At 31.7% G+C, this 19,287-nt stretch overlaps 2 protein-coding genes across 2 annotated transcripts; one reads left to right on the top strand and one right to left on the bottom strand.

Annotated features, from left to right (window-relative positions):
- The first annotated feature begins 15 nt into the window (after positions 1-15).
- On the top strand, positions 16-3,662 carry LOC11426574 (uncharacterized). Its single transcript, XM_003629657.4, has 3 exons — positions 16-246; positions 1,237-1,605; positions 2,785-3,662. Exons 1-3 carry the CDS (start codon positions 78-80, stop codon positions 3,495-3,497), a joined length of 1,251 nt encoding a protein of 416 aa, XP_003629705.2. The 5' UTR covers positions 16-77; the 3' UTR covers positions 3,498-3,662.
- Positions 3,663-5,538: 1,876 nt separating this feature from the next.
- Positions 5,539-13,448, bottom strand: LOC11426573 (serine/threonine-protein phosphatase PP2A-4 catalytic subunit). The gene is made up of 11 exons (XM_003629655.4): positions 13,130-13,448; positions 10,617-10,673; positions 10,292-10,375; positions 9,439-9,510; positions 8,753-8,824; positions 8,310-8,350; positions 6,919-6,985; positions 6,452-6,643; positions 6,276-6,365; positions 6,088-6,195; positions 5,539-5,977 (listed from the first exon to the last, which is right to left on the bottom strand). The coding sequence occupies exons 1-11, from the start codon at positions 13,205-13,207 to the stop codon at positions 5,912-5,914; spliced, it is 927 nt and encodes a 308-aa protein (XP_003629703.1). The 5' UTR covers positions 13,208-13,448; the 3' UTR covers positions 5,539-5,911.
- Positions 13,449-19,287: the final 5,839 nt, after the last annotated feature.

Here is a 19,287-nt window from a genome sequence, read left to right as displayed (position 1 = left end):
GGTTCCAAATTCTGAATTTTGTTCCTTTTCTTCAATTCAATTCGTACGTTTGGGGAAGAAGGTTCAGAGCAATAGCTATGGAGACAATTCCTGTCAAGACTATGATTCCTTCAACTTCACTCATTCACAATCGTGCTTTCAAAAGGAATACAACAACAACACACATAACCTCTTCTAGAAGAATTTCAAGTTCAAGACATTTTCGCTTTTCTATTCATTCCAAATTCTCTGATACTAATTTTCAAGGTAACCCCACTTCTCAATTTCTTCATTAATCTATTAAAAATCTTAACTTTTAATTTTTGGCTTCACTTAGATGGATTTTAACTGTTCTCTTTATTTTGGGATTGATTGATTTTAATATATGAATTTTTTGTGGTATTATGCTATGAATTGGAGAGAAAAAAATATATATATAATTAAATTTTTTGAAGGTTTTTTATTGGAAGGAAGCTTTTTAAGCAATTTGGGAGTAATTTACAAGCTGGTTGTAAAATCATGGTCATGGCTGATTTGGTTTAACACTTTATCCTGATTTTCTGTTTGCATATATATGGCATATATGATGATTATGAAACTTCAATTACCATAACTATATGAATTATGTCATTTGTTTTTGTTAAAAGTATTGGTCACCCTCACATATTTTATTTTTGAAAGAAACCTACTCTTTTTAAAGTTGTTTGTAGTTATTATTGGCAGGCCTAGCAAGTGGTATGTTAAATATTTCAGAGTGGTGAGTATTTAATGATTATAGTTGGTTAGTTTTGGGTGTCAAAGTTGTTGTTTGTGTCATCTGATTTGTGTATCTACAACTTAGTTTATGTAAAAGTACAAAATTTATACTTGCTTATCTTAGTGACTTTGACAGAATCACAGTAGACTACCGTATTACAAAAGTTACAATTTAGAGTTTGAAAAGATAACCGTGCCACCGTGGTTTCGCCGAACACATTGTCAATCCAAACATGTGCTCAATACTTTGGAAGAATACTTTTTTTTGTTTGCTTTAAAATTATGCACTCAAAAGCTTGAACCTAGCCGGTTTATATTAGCATGGTCTTGGTAGATGGCAGAATTGATCAGTTCCATGCTTCTTGGAGTAAATATTTTGGACCAAATAAAGTACTTTTTTTTGTTCATTAATTTCACCAAAAGTCATTTGTTATATGTAATCAGTCTCATGTCTGGTGTCCGTGCTTGTGTCGATAATTCATAGCTAACTAGTTTGTACAGATTTTCAGAGTTATACCAGACCATCAGTTGTTTTGCCAGCCTCTGACGTGAAAGTATTCACAGATACATCATTAGAAAATACTTTATCTTCCCTCAAGGAGGATAAAACCAAATCTTTATTCAGGGTCAAGTTGGTTACCAGCAACTTATATGGCTCAAATATAAGTGACTTCAATGCTGGAATTCTCCTATGCTTGATAGACGAAGATGGAAATTCCATATTGAAAAGAATACCAGTGAGTTTGATGACCAATCATTCTACAGAATCAGGGGATATACTTCATTTCCAAAGAGGTTCCATTGATGAATTCATTTTTGAGGGTCCAAAAATTGCAAGAATTGAGGCTATTTGGGTCGGTGTTGATTCGGGTAAGTTATTCTGGTTTATATTTTTTTTGGAGTAATTAAGATTCAGTAGACATCATCCTTGACCTTCAATTTTGAAGTCCCTTCATTTTACATCTGTCTTCCCTCAAAAAATTTCAAGTACTGTGTGAAATTATATTCCCGTAGTTTGGATCACATTCTAGTTTTTAAACAGAAATGTTGCACGAGCATCAACTTGAGGCAACTAAATTCGACAACTTTCTAAACTGTTAACAGAGTTTGCACAAATGGTAAAAGAAGTGTTACATTTGGTCAATAGATATATTGGGTGTTGCAACTAAAAACTTATCTACTAAACTTAACTAACCACAAATTTAAACGTGATTAACCTTGATCTTCCAGTGTTCAAATCTACATATAGTTGGAACACCTGAAATCATGGTTAATAATATTCGAATTCATGGTTAGTTAAGATCATTTGATGGTTAATAAGTTTTCCAATCTTGTTATCACCACTAACTACTCATTGAACTACAATAAGCATGTATGTGAATTGCGTTAATAATTTAAATAGTTGTTGAATTTTGTTGTCCCAAATAGATGTTCAAATAACATTTTTGGTTTTAAAAGCATTGTATAATTCCACCAGAGGCATATCAATGTCATTACCCCCACTAGGATTCCATCATATATTAGCTGTCCCAACTTATATTATATATTTTAGGCAAAATTACACAATTAGTCCCTTAACTTTATTTTAGGTAACACTTTCGTCCTTTATCTTTTTTTTGTCACAATTTAGTCCTTTATGTTATAAAATAACAACATAGTTATCCTTTTTTATGAAAAAAATAATCAAAAACTCCAAAAAAAAATCATCAAACTCATAGGCAAACGTAAATCTTCATCATACACGCATATAAAATCAAATTTCTTTGAAAAACATCTCATAAAAAATGATAAGATATTGTCATTTTATAACATAAAGGACTAAATCGTGACAAAAAAAAGATAAAGGACGAAAGTGTTACCTAAAATAAAGTTAAGGGACTAATTGTGTAATTTTGCCTATATTTTAAGAGTATTACCTCCAAAACTTTAAATTTCTATATCTGACACTCCATCAAACATAAGGCCTTGATGAAGCTTGAAAAATTAATGTTGGTTTCATCAATTGAGTTTATCTATTTAACAATACTCTTCTTCTTCCTCTAAGGTCAGGTCAATGGCGACTAGGAAATATCTCCTTAATAGTCATTAATTCTGAATGGCAACCATCATTGCCAGAAAAAGAGGTAGCGCCGTACACCGGATTCCAATACGAATTTCGAATTGAGGATGCATTGCTTGGTGAAGGAACTGATCTATCCATGTTGGAATTAAGACCTAACCTTGTGACTCAGCTTGAAGGGACGGATCCTATAAGTTTGTTCAAAAAAGAACTTTATGACAGTACATTGCTCCCAACTCCTGTGATCTCAAAGGAAGAAAGCATGGAGGAATACACAAATTTGAAATTCTCATTGCTATTTTATGATGCTGTGCTGATATTTTTCGGCACATCAATTGCTTCCCTCTCAGCTGGTGAAAATACCGGGTTCGCTTTCTTTGTTGGTGGGATTGGAGGCTTCTTGTATCTGCTATTGTTGCAGAGGTATGTGGACGGATTGCCAGGTTCAAAATTAATCACAAGCAACAAAGGAGGAACCGATGCATTGTTTAAAGGATTGAAGGGTCCTATAGTAAGTGTGGCATTGGCTTTAGGGTTTGCTGTATTTCTAGTGAAGTATAGCTCAGGAGATGATGTTGAAGTGTTCTTAACACCAAAAGATATCATAGTTGGAATGATGGGATTTCTTGCATGTAAAGTTTCTGTGGTGTTGGCTGCATTTAAGCCTATAACACTTGGACAGAAGTTACCTGGTGACATGTAATTATACACTTTTATACAAGAAACAACATTACACACAACTCTAGTGATACACTATGTTAGGCATAATAACTCAACACAAATGTTATACTTTTATTAGTCATTTCATGCATATATGAATGGAATTTATGTATTTCGACAGTGTAAATACTTTTATATTGTCAATCAATTATAATCGTTAGATCATTGAATATGTTTTGACTTTAATCATATCGACCTTAAAAGTCTAATAAAAAAACTGCCTAAATACTCCTTACTTGACATCTCAATGGCACTTCGGTTAGATTATTATGCTCGAAAAGCTCAATAATGTCATCTCCTGTTGCAAGTTCTCCATAGCTGCAAGGTATCATATATTCATATCGATCATGTAAATAATTCATTATACCACGACCACAGGTAAAAAAGACGCACATAATAAAACCGAAAAACAAGTCCCTACAGTTTTTTTTGGATCAAAATTATCATCTTTTGAATTTCATTGTTTCATCCTATCTATTTGATCTAATGTTAGTTTCTAAATTCTATTTTTACAGTTTCATATATGCCAAAACAACCTCTCCAAAAAAAAAAAAAAACAAGTCACCAAGAGCCTGCAACTGAATGACCTTACCACTTTCAAATACAGAAACTGAATGACCTTATCAAAGGCAAGGATGGCCCTGAGGATTGGCAGGAGGGGTGACAACCCAGGACACCATTTTTTAGGGGTACTAATTATTTTTAGTGGTAGTTAGTACTATATAGATAAATTTCTTATTAACCCGCTTTCAATAATTCTATTGAAAATGATATTTTTAGAGAACATTGATTATAAAAAAATCTTTTGCAACAAAAAATACAAGAAGAAAAATATTCGAATAACAGGGTCAAACTTTATAGATTCGGTCAAGGCATCAAATATCTTAGACCCACCAACAATTTTTCAATTGCCAAAACCTATCAGTGAATTTCTTCTACATGTTTCTTTTTCTGTTTTTGAAAATTAGAATTCGGGTGGTTATTATGAGAAGGCACAAAAAACATTAGAACGGTTAACTTAGCCATGCTTGAACCTGGTTAAACGCGTTTAGAGGATTCAACACATGTGGAATTTTGAATTCCAGGTATGTAAAATGCACATACATCTCATGGAAACACTGTCTAATAGAAAAATATACCTGAACATCTGTCTTGCATATGCATTGTGTTGGATATGATAATATGAATACTAGAAAATTCGTATACCTCTGTTTCTGTTTTATAGGGGAGTTCCCCTTTTCAAATATGATAATATGGATACTAGAAAATTCTTTCAAATTTGTAATGATAATGAGTCACGTACGTACTTACGTTGTTTGCTAAAGATATGGGAAGAAACGTGAAACCACTGCACAGAATTCACGTGCTCGTATCAAGATTGAATGCAGGCTAGCTCAGCTTACATATCAAGAGAAGATTGATTGTTCACAACTTTGTCAAAAAGATAAGTATACTCCATGTCTTCTAATAAGGAATTTGATTTTTGAGTATGATGATTAGGTTTTAATTATACAAATTGTTCTCAAAAATAAAAATACTAGTTTTGCTATTTTATTTGAATTAACATTATAATGCATTTGGATGATACTGCCTATAATTAGCTTTGCTATGCATAACCGGTCCCGATCCCTAGATAAAAGGAGAGGGTTGTGTTAAGTTCAGACAGCAGATATAAAACTTAATCCGATCTATATGATTACAACGCAATCGGATATCAATCTGAGACAACACTGATCAATTTAGTATTGCAAATTAATCTGATTTTGGTATATACACCTGGTTTTGGTAATCGATAGTAACTTCTAAGGAATGACTTTTAAGAATTTAAGCATGACTGTTACAAATTATGCTCCACTAGTTTTAGTTTAACTCCGGCTACAACTATCCAAATCAGTCGTGTAAATTTTGTCTAACTTTGTGGAATGACATACATGTCTATAAATAACCAAAATGTTGCACTAAATAAGTTTTGAAAAAATAAAATTCATTTCAAGCAAAACAAAGAAAACAAGACTACACAAGACTGGTTAAAAAAAAAATCATAAAACACCCATTAAAAGATATGTCAAAGCATTGTCCATCTACATAAACCCATCCCCATTAACGATAATCCTAAAATGAAAAAAGAAAGTCAACAGAGTTATAAAGGAAAATTTGGAGAAACATTCAAATTGATACATTGCATGCTGGAATGGTATACATGCCCACAAAAGCATCACCTGCTCCTCAGCTTCTCCCTTGCAAAGATTCAATTATAATTCAGGTAAATAACACATCCAGTGAAGCCTAACTTAGAAAATAAGGATCAATCTGATTCACAGCTCTGGTTTCAACTGGTATATGAGCTTGTACATTACTGCACAAGTTGTTGGCAAAAGCAACTCAACCAAAATCGTATCATAGGAAGTAGTCAGGGGTTCTTCTGGTTACATCTGGCTCTCCCCTCCTTGGTGCTGGCTCAAACTGGGATTAAAAATTAAGACAAATAATTTCATCTAACAAACATTAATGACAAGCTTAAAATACCAAGTGACAAGTAGTTTGAGTAAGAATTAAAAGAATATAAGCTCAACCTGAATGAATGTGTGTCCTTTGCAGTCATCAACTTCAAGGATGGATGCCATGTTCCCACAGCGATAACAGTAATTAGGAGCACTGAATATGGTAACCACCTTTTGCTCCTGCAATGAAGCACTATGAATCAGCCATCTATCACCACAGACGAAAACAATAACAAACCAAGTGGGAATCAAGTATTTACATGACCCCAGTTATATCCTTCCATAACCAGCTGGTGAGCTCTGGCAATCAGCTTCAAATTATTGGTATGGTTAAACTGCTCTGATATATCCTATGAAAGCAATACACACACAATCAACAAAAACTAATGATAACATGCAAGATCAATACAAGGTTTATACACGGTGAACTAATTACCTGGCCGAAGGTATATCCAGCACCTCTAGGAGAGATACCCCAACCACAGCGATCATCCGGATCAGACCATAGAAGATCACACATGGGTCCCTCATGAGGAACTTCTTGCACACGATCAAAATTACGGATGTTGTCAAGGGTTTCAATGGATGGGGACAACCCACCATGAAGACAGAATATTTCAGATTCAACCTGCAAAAGTGAAGAATATGTCACTTCAGAAACATTATTTATTGAAAACCCAGGAAACTCTGTATTATACGAACTGCATCGTGATGTTTAAAGAGCAATATAAGAAGTATCAAGAAAGTACATTTTCAGGAAGAAACAAGAAACACAGGTAACTAGAAACAACTAAAAAGAAGATTGCAGAATGATCACAATCTAACCAACATGCTAAAAACTCCAATAAGAAGCAAACAAAATATCATATAGTTCTTTCTAAAATTTAGTAAAAGCATACTGACCAATGCTGTCAATGGGAAGTAGTCAAACAAATCAGTAAACATCTTCCAAACATTGGCACTGCCATACCTGCAAACCAAATACGAAGAATATTCATTGACAAAGGATTGCACAACTTCAAATATGAAAGTTCTAAAATGAAATATATATATATATATATATATATATATATATATATATATATATATGAATAAAACTAATATCAAACAGAAGAAAATGAACGATACCATAGTAAACAAGTTAAAATGAAGTAAACAGCCCAATTAGCGATATAATAAAAAAATTAAATCAGTAATAAAAAAAATTCTAAATCAAAGATCATTAAAGAAAAAAATCAATATATTTTATAACTATATACTACAACTTGAAACTTGACATTGATGTAACAACGTGATTAAAAGCAACCATAGTAAAAGATAAAACCCAGCACTATTTTTGTATGGTCCACTGAATTTGCTTATATTTCTTCTTCTTTTTAACATGACATATAAGTAAAACGAGAGGATGCAAATTCCTTTAACGAAGTATATGTTTGCTCATTGTAAATAACATTAACACTGAACGTGCAAATTTGACATGGTCAGTCATGAAAGCAAGTAATATGTCTTAGTTACTTATACTAATTGTTAGTTACTACTTAAGAGATAAATGGTCTACTTTTGAACTTAACACATAACAGAAAATTACAACGTATGTACTGTTGACCCTATCTAGCAGGAAAAGGCTTAGCTAACAGCTACTGTTGTTGTTGTTGTACTACTTAAGTCAGTAATGTCGTCATTTCCTGTTGATCCATGAATCAAATCTCAGCTTTTCAATCTTGATAGTAAAACCAAACTGCAATAAAAACCTATGCAGCATTTTCTTTTTTATTATTAGTACAAAAAGTGAGCCAAATTAAAAATCTTTAAAAAAAAGGGAAAACAAAAGGATCTTCAACTACAAAACAATAGATAACGCATCAACACACATACAGAAACACGACCTATCATGAACATAAATTTGATGATATACCATTTAAATCCAAATCTCTGTTAATGATTTAACCTATAGTTTTCATTGGTTTCCATCTATCTCTAACTATTGGACTATCCCCCCATCTAGTACGTCCTCCTCATTGGTGCTATTACAAGTCTTCTCCATACATCGTTAACAAAAAATTTAAGTAACTCTGAAACATATAACAATAGGAAAAGAATGCACATTAATGATAGTGCTTAAATGCTGATAAGGAATAAAGGACTCGCATTCACGAAATTATTCGAATATAAGCATTCAAATAGAAGAAGACAGTGTCTTTCAAAAAAAAAAAAAAATAGAAGACAGTGATAATTAATATCAAAGTTATCTGAAACAAAGGCATCCTGAAAAGGTGAATTTAGCAGGTACTTACTTCCGTAGGCACTCGTCATAGAATCCATAAACTTGGGTAATCTGCAGCACAAAGTCAATATCATTCATTACTGTTCAAAGCTAAAACATATAAAATAACTTAACAAACTACTGAAGTAGGAAGTCAAGTTTTACTCTGTATTATAACTAATTTCAGCCATTTAAAGTAATAAGTCTGAAATCTGAATCTATAATTATTTTATCAAATTCAGTGGTACAATGCTTCGGGACAAACATAATTTGGTCCTCGGAAAAAGTTCGTCTGAAATGAGGGAAGGCGTTCATTTGCGGGCAATAGTAACTTTCCGGTAGTGATGATAGAAATTGTGTTTGCCAAGAACTCAACCAATGCTTACATTGTCTCTGAGGACATAATTAGGATTTTAATCTCATCTTTTAATTCACTATAGTCAGAAAGTTTGCATGATAAAAACAAGAACAGACCTGGCGACTTTCATGATTTCCCCTCAAAATAGTGATACGCTGACGATAACGCACTTTAAGGGAGACCAAAAGCTGCATGATGAAGTAATTAGTGCCAAAAAAATTACTTGCAAAAGAAGCATCATTTGGAAGCAAAATAAACACCATCAAAAATATGCAATTCGAAAAATAAAAGCTATCAAGTTGTACCACACATCATATTGAATGTCATAAATGACATTTCTGACACTAGGAAATAAATACTACAGTATCCCATGAGATCTGAGGACATGATAGCATCCACAAACACAACAAAATCATTTGCTCTCTTCATTTTGGATCGCATGGTGCATAAACACAACTGCTTCAATTATGTAGTGACATATAAAAAAAAAAATACTGCAATAATTCCCACCAGCATGGTGAATTGAATAAACAAATGGTAATCCACCATCTTTAATGCACGAATATATCACAAGGAAACAAATAGTAGTGCTGAAGGACCAGAAAACATAAATTTTCGCAACAGCAAGCAACTACAGAAGACCAAGTAGTTTATTATCTCTGCTGAACAGATATCAAACTACTGGCTTGAGATACAAATCCTTAAGAGATTTCGCTAGAACACCCTAGTTAAAACTCCCACAAAGACGTGTGAAAATATACTGACAAACAAACAAAAGTAAAGCATAATACTTCATACTCACCGTTACAGTTTCGACAGAATAATAGCCACGATCGACGTAATCTCCCATAAACAAGTAATTAGTATCTGGACACTGCCAACAAAAAGGTTTACCAGAAATTAGTATTTGATCACTAGATGTCATATTTCAAGTTGAAGCAAGAAAACATGTATAAATATTAAATACAAGTAATGCCATATGCTAAAAACAGTGGGCCAAAAAATACCAGTTCCAAAATAAATACATAGGACATAAGTTCTAAAATTTATAATAAAACAAGACAAATGGACAGTATGAAAGGCTTCTGATAACACTGGAGGAGGTCTCAGGTTCGATTATCCCCGGTGCCAATTTCGGTGGGCTAGTTTGGCTGTTTCAACAAAAAAAAAAAAAACAATGGAGGAAGTTTCTAAACTAAAAACAAGACTTTGTGAGGAGCTGCTGCATCAAAAAGTTGAATCAGATCTGATCGCAGTGAGCGGGACCTAAAATATCTAATGGACATCTATTATGATACAAAAACACAAGGAAAAGAAAACTCCACTGAACAAATAATTTTGAACATTGGTGTCACATGATTGCAGGACATTAGTATCAATTAAATGAATGTTTTACACTAGAAGGGCAATTTGGGGGAAATTATATTTAATGCTGCTATTAAATTTCCAAACTTGAACATCATCTAGCTAGTGGAGCTTGAAATGACTAAACTGTAGTGAAACTTTGAAAAACTGAAGGCCTTTCTACAACAATTATGCATGGCATTTACTGATTTTTCCAAGTATTTTTCATTTTCTACTTTATACATCTAACAAGTTTTTCATCAATTTAGCAAATAAATGTTAAATATAAAGCTAACTGTGAGGAAAAATACCTTCCCTCCGATGCGGAAAAGCTCTGCCAGATCGTGGAATTGCCCGTGAATATCACCGCATATTGTAACAGGACTTTTTACAGGCTGCAATTTTTGTCAAATGAAATAATATTTAGTTTTTTCAGTCTTACGAAAGAAAATCAAAATCATATATGGACGGTACCGTGCAGACCAAACAAATATTGAACCGACAATAGTGATGTACACAATTTGAGTAGGGCGGGGGCGGGGGCGGGGGAAAGATAAGAAACCAAGGCACAAAACTACCCATACTGATGAACACTAATATATAGAACATGCTAACATAAAAAATAGACTAACATACCTGAACATTGCTTTCTTCCATCAAAATCTCTTTTGCCTTATCACACAAGACCCTAACCTGCATATATGAGTGAAGCCAGAGTTGGATAACGAAATGTAAAAGAACCGCATTGTCTCGATGGCGAAAGCCTTTTTCAGAGGAGAGGGGTAGAAGAGAATCAATCAAATACAAGACAACAAATATCCTAGACTATGAAACTGCTTTTTGGGGAAATAGAATACAGTCTCAAATAAAGTAAAAAGGTAGAGTAAAATTGAAAACTTTTATAATTTCTACGGATTTTAACCATCTCAAGGTAGCATAATAGCCGATTATCCATAATCAAAAGAAATCAGTCTAGAACCCAAACCATGAAAACTAAACAAAACAGTGTTTAGTTATGCTTGTATTTATTCTTTGATATCAGAGTATCATAGTTGGTTTATAGTGTTCATTTATGAAACCGAGCCAAACTCGTCGTATTCTAGTTCAATGAGTCAAAGTGCACTTCCGTTGATTGAGAGCATGGTCATAAGCATATATGTAGACTTTTAGTGGTGCAGCGACACTTCTTCACTTGGTGTTTGTACCTGGCTGGAGAGGGAGTGAATATCCACGCCACTTAATAAATTTTCAACTTTTTGTAAATGAGTCTAGAAAACTCCATATGTATAATCACCAAAAAAATATTTCAGCTTCAACAATTATATTATTGAATTTAGTATTTTAACGATGTAAATGCACAAGTCTCACACTAGTGTCAATTAATCCTAACTCTCTTAAAAACATATACGCATACACATAATGTTCCTATTTAAAAAAATTGGTATAGCCAATTTGCTGCTTTTTAACTTTAAAAAAAGGTGGTTTGCCTAAAAATCAATTGAATCAACCAGAACAGAACAGATTTAGACCAATTAATTGGTTTAGTTTCAATTTATACCCAAAAAGCATTGTTGCCAATCCTACATAGAGGCGCAAAGCAGCCATCCTAATAATACTGTTGCGGGATAGTGGGATAAGAGATTAAAAAGTTATACTACAAAGGTATAAATGCTTAAAAATTTATAAATAAATAAAAAGAAGACAAACTCGTCATCAATAATCAAAAGTCACGGTCTAGACTCAAAATTACAGACAAGGAGTACCAAGGCTAAAAAGGATGGTGCACGCTATCGCTTGTCGAAAAGTACAGAACTATGTGAAAGAGAAAGTTGCAAACAACCAAGTTGTGCATACAGAGACGGAAAAGCAAAGACCTGGAAACAGAGATTGGGGCTTCCATTAAAAGGGGGTTTCGCAATAGTCTGTTAACACAAAAATCCTCCTGTTAAAAATTATAGACAATTCTAAAAGGGGTGGAAAAAACAAGGACTGCCCCTGTTCAGAACTGCTGCTGCAATATAGGTGTGATTTTTTGTGTCTCGATCTCTATTGTGAACTATGCAGTGCAAAAATGCGATGCAGACAGGGATTTCAAAGTGGGAAGAAGCATCTCAGCCCCACATTGGCAACATAACAATGCGGTCCGACGCTATTAACTACTCTACAAAAAGAAATCAATCCAAACCCACAACACCTAAGCAGTGAACCCACCCCAATAATACAATGCACAAAAATAAAATAACCAAAAGCGAAATATTTAGCTTAACTACTGCAGATGTTTTAAGGGGTGCATGACTATAGTAGAGATTTTTCAGTTATTAAAAATATACCCGAGCCCAAGGAACCAGCTTTTTTTGGCATTTCTCCTTGCGGAAAGCTTCCACTACTAAACGGGACAAAATAATTTTGCCACTAACCGCCCACTATTTTGAAATATTCACAGATTGTCCATGCAGCAAAACAATAGCAATAGAACTTTTTTTTTGGTTGTAACCTTAACTCAGGGATTACAGTTTCATAAAACACTAAACTTCTTCGAGAAACTCGATGCCAACGCGTATCTAACTCTCTTAACGGCAGTCATGTGTTTCATCGAACAAGGTTAACATGAAGGGTTCATTCCATGGCACTTAGTAGTTAGTACCCTCCCAAATAAAGCTGGCGAAAAACTCAAGTAACAACCCAATCACCCTGCTTCTACGAAGTCATACAAGCTCAATCTGAAGAAGGAAAAAAAAAAATCCTTTGCAATGCATAACACCCAAATATAAAGAAGGATTCCTTTTCTCCTTTTCAAGTAACTCTCGGAAATCACATATCCACTCCTTAAATACAGAAATCACAACATCAATCATAAAAAAATCTCTTAGATCAGAAAGTAACAAACTTTCACCAAAAAATGAATTCAAAACCTAGAATCACTGAAAAAAAATTCCCCAAATCTGATAGAATATGCAACAAAATGCGCCATTCAATTTCGAAAAAAACAATCCAGATTTTCACGAAACAAGAATATAAAATCAATTTTCGGTACAAAATGCAACAGATCAATTCACAAATCGAGCTAAACTCTAGAAGAATCAATGTAAAACAGATCCGCGAGTGAAAAATGTGGATAAAAATGAAAGGATTAAGGAAATTAGATTCACCTCTTGCTCGGACAAGGGTTTGCACTGCATGAGCTGAGAAATCTGCTCGTCGAGATTACCATGGGAATTTGAATCCATGTTCGACTTCTCCAATCAATAATCCAGTTTTTGAATCGATTGGAACCCTAGATCTAACTCTGAAAAGCCCTCTTTGTTTTTCGATTATTGTTGTTATTTGTGTTTGTTGAAGAAACCAAAATGGGTTAGAGAGAGAGAGAGAGAGAGAGGTGATGAAGAAACCAAAGCTTTGGAGGGTTCGATGGGCTCTTTTGTTCGATAACCACTCCTTTTTTGGGGACAAAATGGTATTATTGATAATTATTGCAATGCTAGCTTGATAAAATCTCAATTCTTATGCTTTAGATTTGGATATTCAAAGGGATGAAAGATATGAGATTAACTTTGAAAATCTCCGTGATAATTATTTTTACATGCCAAAAATTTAATGATGTTTAGTTAAAAAGATATGTTAAGTAAATGAAATTCAAAAGATATGTTTTCATGATCTCTAATCGTAAGACGCGTTCCTATATTTTTTTAGGTCTTACTAACCAATGTTTTAAGAGACATGTTAAGTATTTTAAAATAAAAACAATTAATAATTTTTATGTAGAAAAAATTGTATTTTAATATTTCAAATTTTAATGTATTGAATACACAAATTTTAAAAGATATTTATATTTTAAATTTTTTATCAAACACTATAAGAACATTTGTTAGCATTTCTTTAATTTTTATCCTTGATATGAGACAATCTTCAAAGTTTTCACAGTCTTTAATGTTGTGTTCAAAATTCTTTTTGCGTGATAATGGAATGACCGAGTTGTCTCATGACTGTGTTCTTTGTCCCCAACTTCGATAGTTGAGTCGTCACACACCAACACTCAATAAATAGATCTCAATTTAAACAAACAATCACGTTTCATTGATGCTGAAATTTTACGCTTCAATAACTTATATTATTCGATATACGGACCTTCTCCTTCACATCTATGCATATCAAAGTGTTAAATGTCATTCACTCCATTATCTAACTTTGAAATGATAATAATAAATCCTAACTTATTTGCCTAATCCTTAACATACGCCGTTGTCTCTTGAAGTAAACATTTTTTAATCACATACAACATGTGGTAATCAATACAAGATGTGACTGGAGGTGAAACCTTGACTTTAGCATTGCTGAAAAGGATTCTCGGTCGGAGGAAGAACCTCGACTTTGGCATTTCCAGAATGATTTGCAGCCAGAGTTGCAACGTCTGCCTTCACATTTACAAGAGGATCCACAATTGGAGGTGTAATTATAAATGTCAAATCAACGAGGGGATATACAGTAGCATCAATATACTAAAAAGTGCAAATATTTTTTTTTTAAAAAAAAAGTGGTATATTAATGTAAATATTGTATTATATATTGTGAATTGAGTTTTTCAAATTTTTGGATTATACATTCAAACAACGCAAATACAACCATGCTGATGTGCTTGAATCGAAAATGCGTAGAAATCGAATGAGGAAGGTTTTAGAGTCACACTTGCATTCAAACTAAAATAATATGTATAGAGTCCATTAATGACAAATAACATGTATGGAGTCCATTGATGACTAACTTACACCCGGAAATCGTGTTTTCGTGTAAAACGAGGTGTTTTTGGATCACCGGCGGATCTTGAGTAAATTTATTGGGGGTGTCAAACCACCATAAAATATATATGTAAATCAGTTTCAAGATGGCGTGAGTGTCGAACTCGCGACCGCTGGGGGACTAGCTTACCGTTGTGACAACTGAAAACTTACTAAAATAATATGCTTAATATGGTATATATTGAAAACTCAAGGGATGCCATGGCACCCATGGGTCTCTACTAAGATCCGTCACTGTTTTGGAGGAGTGTGGAGAGAAAGAAGATAAAGTCGGTGAGGGAGTGTTCGTTTATTGGGAACATGTTCATGTATATATAAGAATATTTAAGATTCTATTATGTTAAACGAGAAAATAGTTTATGGACTATAAATTTGAAGAGTTTTTTTTTTCTTCCTATCTATGAAACGGAGAATTAATACAGGAGGGGGTCGAAAGGGAAACGATATGATTCAAATTATATAATTTGAAAATTGCAAACTTCGCTTCAAAATATAAATTAGTGTTTGTTTCGGATTTAAAAAAAATTAATTTTGTTAAAAAAAAACATTTTTATCCTCAAAACGAAAAGCTATTTCTAGTAGCTTTCTCGAAATCTTTTTTTTTTTTCTTCTAAAAACAAGAATTTAAAATCTTAAAAAATGATTTATGATAGTAAACAAACAAAGAGAGCATGTTTGTTTTGGGTTAGAAAAATCAAGAGATTTAAAAACAAACGCTCCATTAGCATTTAAAAAAAAATAGATTTAGTCTATTTTGTTTTCTTTTAAAAACAAGAAACTCAAGTGTAAGAACTTAAAATCTTAAAAAATGATTTATGATAGTAAACAAACAAAGAGAGCCTGTTGGTTTTGGGTTAGAAAAATCAAGAGATTTAAAAAAAAAACGCTCCATTAGCATTTAAAAAAAATAGATTTAGTGTTAGAAAAATTTAGAGATTCTTTTAGATATTAAAAAAAAAATCTAAAGTTATTTCTGTTTGTTTTAATATCTTTTTAACTATTTTACGTGTTACATCCATATTTTTTGAAAAAGATAGATTTTGGGAAAAAATTATCCTAATAGGTTTACATTTTAGAAAATTTCTATGTAAAATGTTGTTTATAAAAATCCTAAACAAACACTCAAAAAGACAAAAGTGTGTGTGTGTGTTTTTTTATAAAAATATTTTTTTTTTGAAAAAAATCCAAAACAAACGCACCCTTATTGATACGATACAATCAAATGCATTAATTATTTAGAATTCCACATGAATTATAAAGTAAACAATTGGTACGAACAAAATCAAATTAGCAAATGATAAACTAAGCGGATGTAAAAACCAAGATGAAGAAAAAGATAAAAATTATATTACAAATGTTTTGGGGGAGTTTCATAGAGTTTACCCAAATTTCATAAGTTCTCTACGAGTCTAGCCGAGTAAATTTATTAAAATACGAGTTAACAATTAAGTCAACTAAACCATTATACCAAACTTATTCGATCATACAATCATATGTTTTCAAAAATTAACTCACAATATTAAAGCATCGAGTGTCAAATACATCTATATTTTCTATTTCTCTTATCTTTGTTTTACATCAAACGATGTTTTAATTTTCTATATTTTTCGTCACTTAGTCTAAAATAATTTGGTTGAAAATTTGCTCTTTTAACTTGAGTGACCTTTATTGAATACTATGACACACTGATTTTTCTTTTAATCCAACTCTTTTTTTTTTTCATTTTTTCTTCACAATCAATTTAATTTTTTTTTCATTCTTATGTAGCGCTGAAAGCAAATCGCTTCAATTTTGCTTTAAGCTATCATTCGTGGTGGCTTAAACTCCTCTTGTTTGTTTGGTGATCATGGTGTAATTTCATTGTGTTGTTCCTCTTTTGTTTTGTTTTGACAATTTTAATTGTAATTTGATACTCCTTGTCCGAGTTTCTTCTAAGCACTCCTTGTGCCAGAAATATCACGTATTTGGAGTTCAATATATTATATTTTAACTTCTAAAAAAAAAAGATCACAATAAGTGTATAAGAGTATCCACAATGGAGACACTCGTTTTGAGTTCTTAAATGGGTCTCACGCGTACACATCACTCATTTATAATTTTTAATAGCAGTACTTAATAAGTACTCAATCCCTCCAACACTGATCTCACTCAAAGTTCTTAAATGAGACTCACTAATTAACTATCAATAACTTTATGCCACTACATTTGAATTTTTTAATATTAAAAGCGTGCGAGCCCCGCTTAAAGTTGGTGGTCTTAAATAAGACCCCGGGTCTTATAAGACCTTGAAAAAAATTCACCTCAACAGGGGTACCTAATAGGTACCGGGTCTTAAATGTTTAAGACCCTCCCATTGGAGATGGTCTAAGTACTCATTATGTTTTAAAATGAGTACTGGTTTAGGAAAAATAATGTTTTAAAAGGAATGTCACTTTTGATTTTCAATGAAATATTAATTACATCTTTCCAATTGTACCCTTATATACACTAAATATTAATCACATCTTTCCAAATGTATCCTTATATGCACTACTTTCAAAACATACGGAACTTACGCATTTTAAATGCGGAGAAGTTGGGTGTCGAGGTACCCACATCTTTGTATATATTATGCAATATTTTTATCAACTGAACTAGACTTATATCAAAATTATTCTCTTTATTCTCCAATCACTATATTTTTTAACACGTGTGTAAAAACTTTAAACGATACTATTTATTTTAAGGGTAATGTTAACCAGTGCCCCGGGCACTGGTTAAGGAGTCAAAAATAATAAGGTTAATAGTGTTTTTCACAACTGTAATATAGGCTATTTTCGGTTTTCGCCCCTGTAAAAATTTCGGTTTGATTTGCATCCTTGTAAAACATTTTTTTTCTCTCCAGAAAACACCATTTCCTCATCCAACCCAGCAAATTCGCTTACGTGGCGCTGATTTGGCATTTTAATTTCATTTTTTATTATTTTTAATTGGCAACGTGTAAATAAATATTTCCACATCAGATTTTATTTTTAAAATATTTAAAAATAAATTTTAAAAAATAAAAAATCATAAAAATATTCAAAAAATTTAAAAAATCGAAAAATAATTTTTAAAAAATTCAGAAAAAATATTAAGATTTTTTATGAAATATAAAAAATAGAAAAATTGAAATTTTAAAAATTAGAAAAAAAACTATTAAGATTTTTTTCGATTAAAAAGATTTTAAAAAAGGAAAAAACTTACGTACAATTCCTTATGTGCTTTTCGTATGGTTCTTAACTAAATTCATCATGATTTCTTTAAATCCATAATTTTCTTAAAGTTTGTTACTCCAAAAAAGATGTATTTTTAGTTAAGAACCACACAAAAAGTATCTAAAGAATTGTACCTAAGTTTTGTCCTTTAAAAAATTATGGAATTTAATTTTCAAAATTAAAAAAAAGTTCAGATATTTTAAAAAAATTCTGGAAAAAAATTTAATTTTAAAAAATCTGGATACAAATATAGAGGGTTTTAAAAAAGTCGTGGAAATTCCATTTTTCCTAGAATTAAGCTTTTCCTCAAAGGAGGTAGAATTCATAAATCTTATATTTGTGGAATGAAATGATTTTTTCCCAATATTTTATTAAAATTGTGGAATAAAATTTTCGAATAAAAAATCTGAATTTTTTCTATATTTGTATACAAGTTTTTAAAAAAATTTCAGATTTTATTTTTTTTAAAAAAATCTGACCTGTTTTGTAATTTTGAAAATTAAATTCCAGAATTTTTTAAAATATTTTTAATTTAAAAAAAAAACTGATTATATTTTCTAATTTTTTAAATTTTTGAAAAAAAAATCTAATTTTCTTTTCGATTTTTAAATTTTTTGGAAACAAATATGACTATTTTTCTGTTTTTTATATTTCGTAAAAAATCTTAATATTTTTTTTGAATTTTTTAAAAATTATTTTTCAATTTTTGGAAAAAAGAACTGAATGTTTTTATTTTTTAAAATTTATTTTCAAATATTTTAAAAATAAAATCTGATGTGGATATAATTTTTACACGTGGCCAATTAAAAAAATAAAAAATGAAAAAAAATGTCAAACAAACACCACGTAAGCGAATTTGCTGAGTTGGAAGGGGGAGGAGTGTTTTCTGGAAAAAAAAGTTTTACAAGGATGCAAATCTAATCTAAAATTTTATAAGGGCGAAAATAAAAAATGATCTATATTATAGAGATGAAAAACACTATTAACCTAAAATAATAAGTATTAGATTGAAACTTGTGGTGTGTTACTTTCATTTGAAAACTTCTGTTAACACCTATTTTAAAAGAAAATACTAAAATCTTGAAAGCCAAAACGAGTTAAAGGAAAAAACAAAAACCAAAAAAGGTGTTTGAAACCATGTGATAACCATTAACCAAAGCAGTCCAATCTCTAAAATTCCACAAAAGGAAGATATTTCTGAGATCAATGCCCTTAGTATTCTCAAAGACTCAAACAAAGAAAAAAATTTCCTTTATTTCTCTCTCTTCTTTTGCCTTC

This window comes from Medicago truncatula, chromosome 8 (genome assembly GCF_003473485.1).
Source record: "Medicago truncatula cultivar Jemalong A17 chromosome 8, MtrunA17r5.0-ANR, whole genome shotgun sequence".
Taxonomy (NCBI): Eukaryota; Viridiplantae; Streptophyta; class Magnoliopsida; order Fabales; family Fabaceae; genus Medicago; species Medicago truncatula.
Note: the sequence above shows the minus strand (reverse complement) of the source record. Positions and strands in the feature narration are given on the sequence as shown.

Excerpts from the sequence above, each read along its gene's own strand:
- LOC11426573 (XM_003629655.4), bottom strand. The coding sequence starts at position 13,207 with ATGGATTCAAATTCCCATGGTAATCTCGACGAGCAGATTTCTCAGCTC. Across the intron at positions 10,376-10,616 it reads TGGAAGAAAGCAATGTTCAG|CCTGTAAAAAGTCCTGTTAC; the intron begins GTATGTTAGTCT and ends CAAAAATTGCAG. Across the intron at positions 6,366-6,451 it reads CTGGATATACCTTCGGCCAG|GATATATCAGAGCAGTTTAA; the intron begins GTAATTAGTTCA and ends TTGCTTTCATAG.
- LOC11426574 (XM_003629657.4), top strand. The coding sequence starts at position 78 with ATGGAGACAATTCCTGTCAAGACTATGATTCCTTCAACTTCACTCATT. Across the intron at positions 247-1,236 it reads CTCTGATACTAATTTTCAAG|ATTTTCAGAGTTATACCAGA; the intron begins GTAACCCCACTT and ends TAGTTTGTACAG. Across the intron at positions 1,606-2,784 it reads TTGGGTCGGTGTTGATTCGG|GTCAATGGCGACTAGGAAAT; the intron begins GTAAGTTATTCT and ends CTCTAAGGTCAG.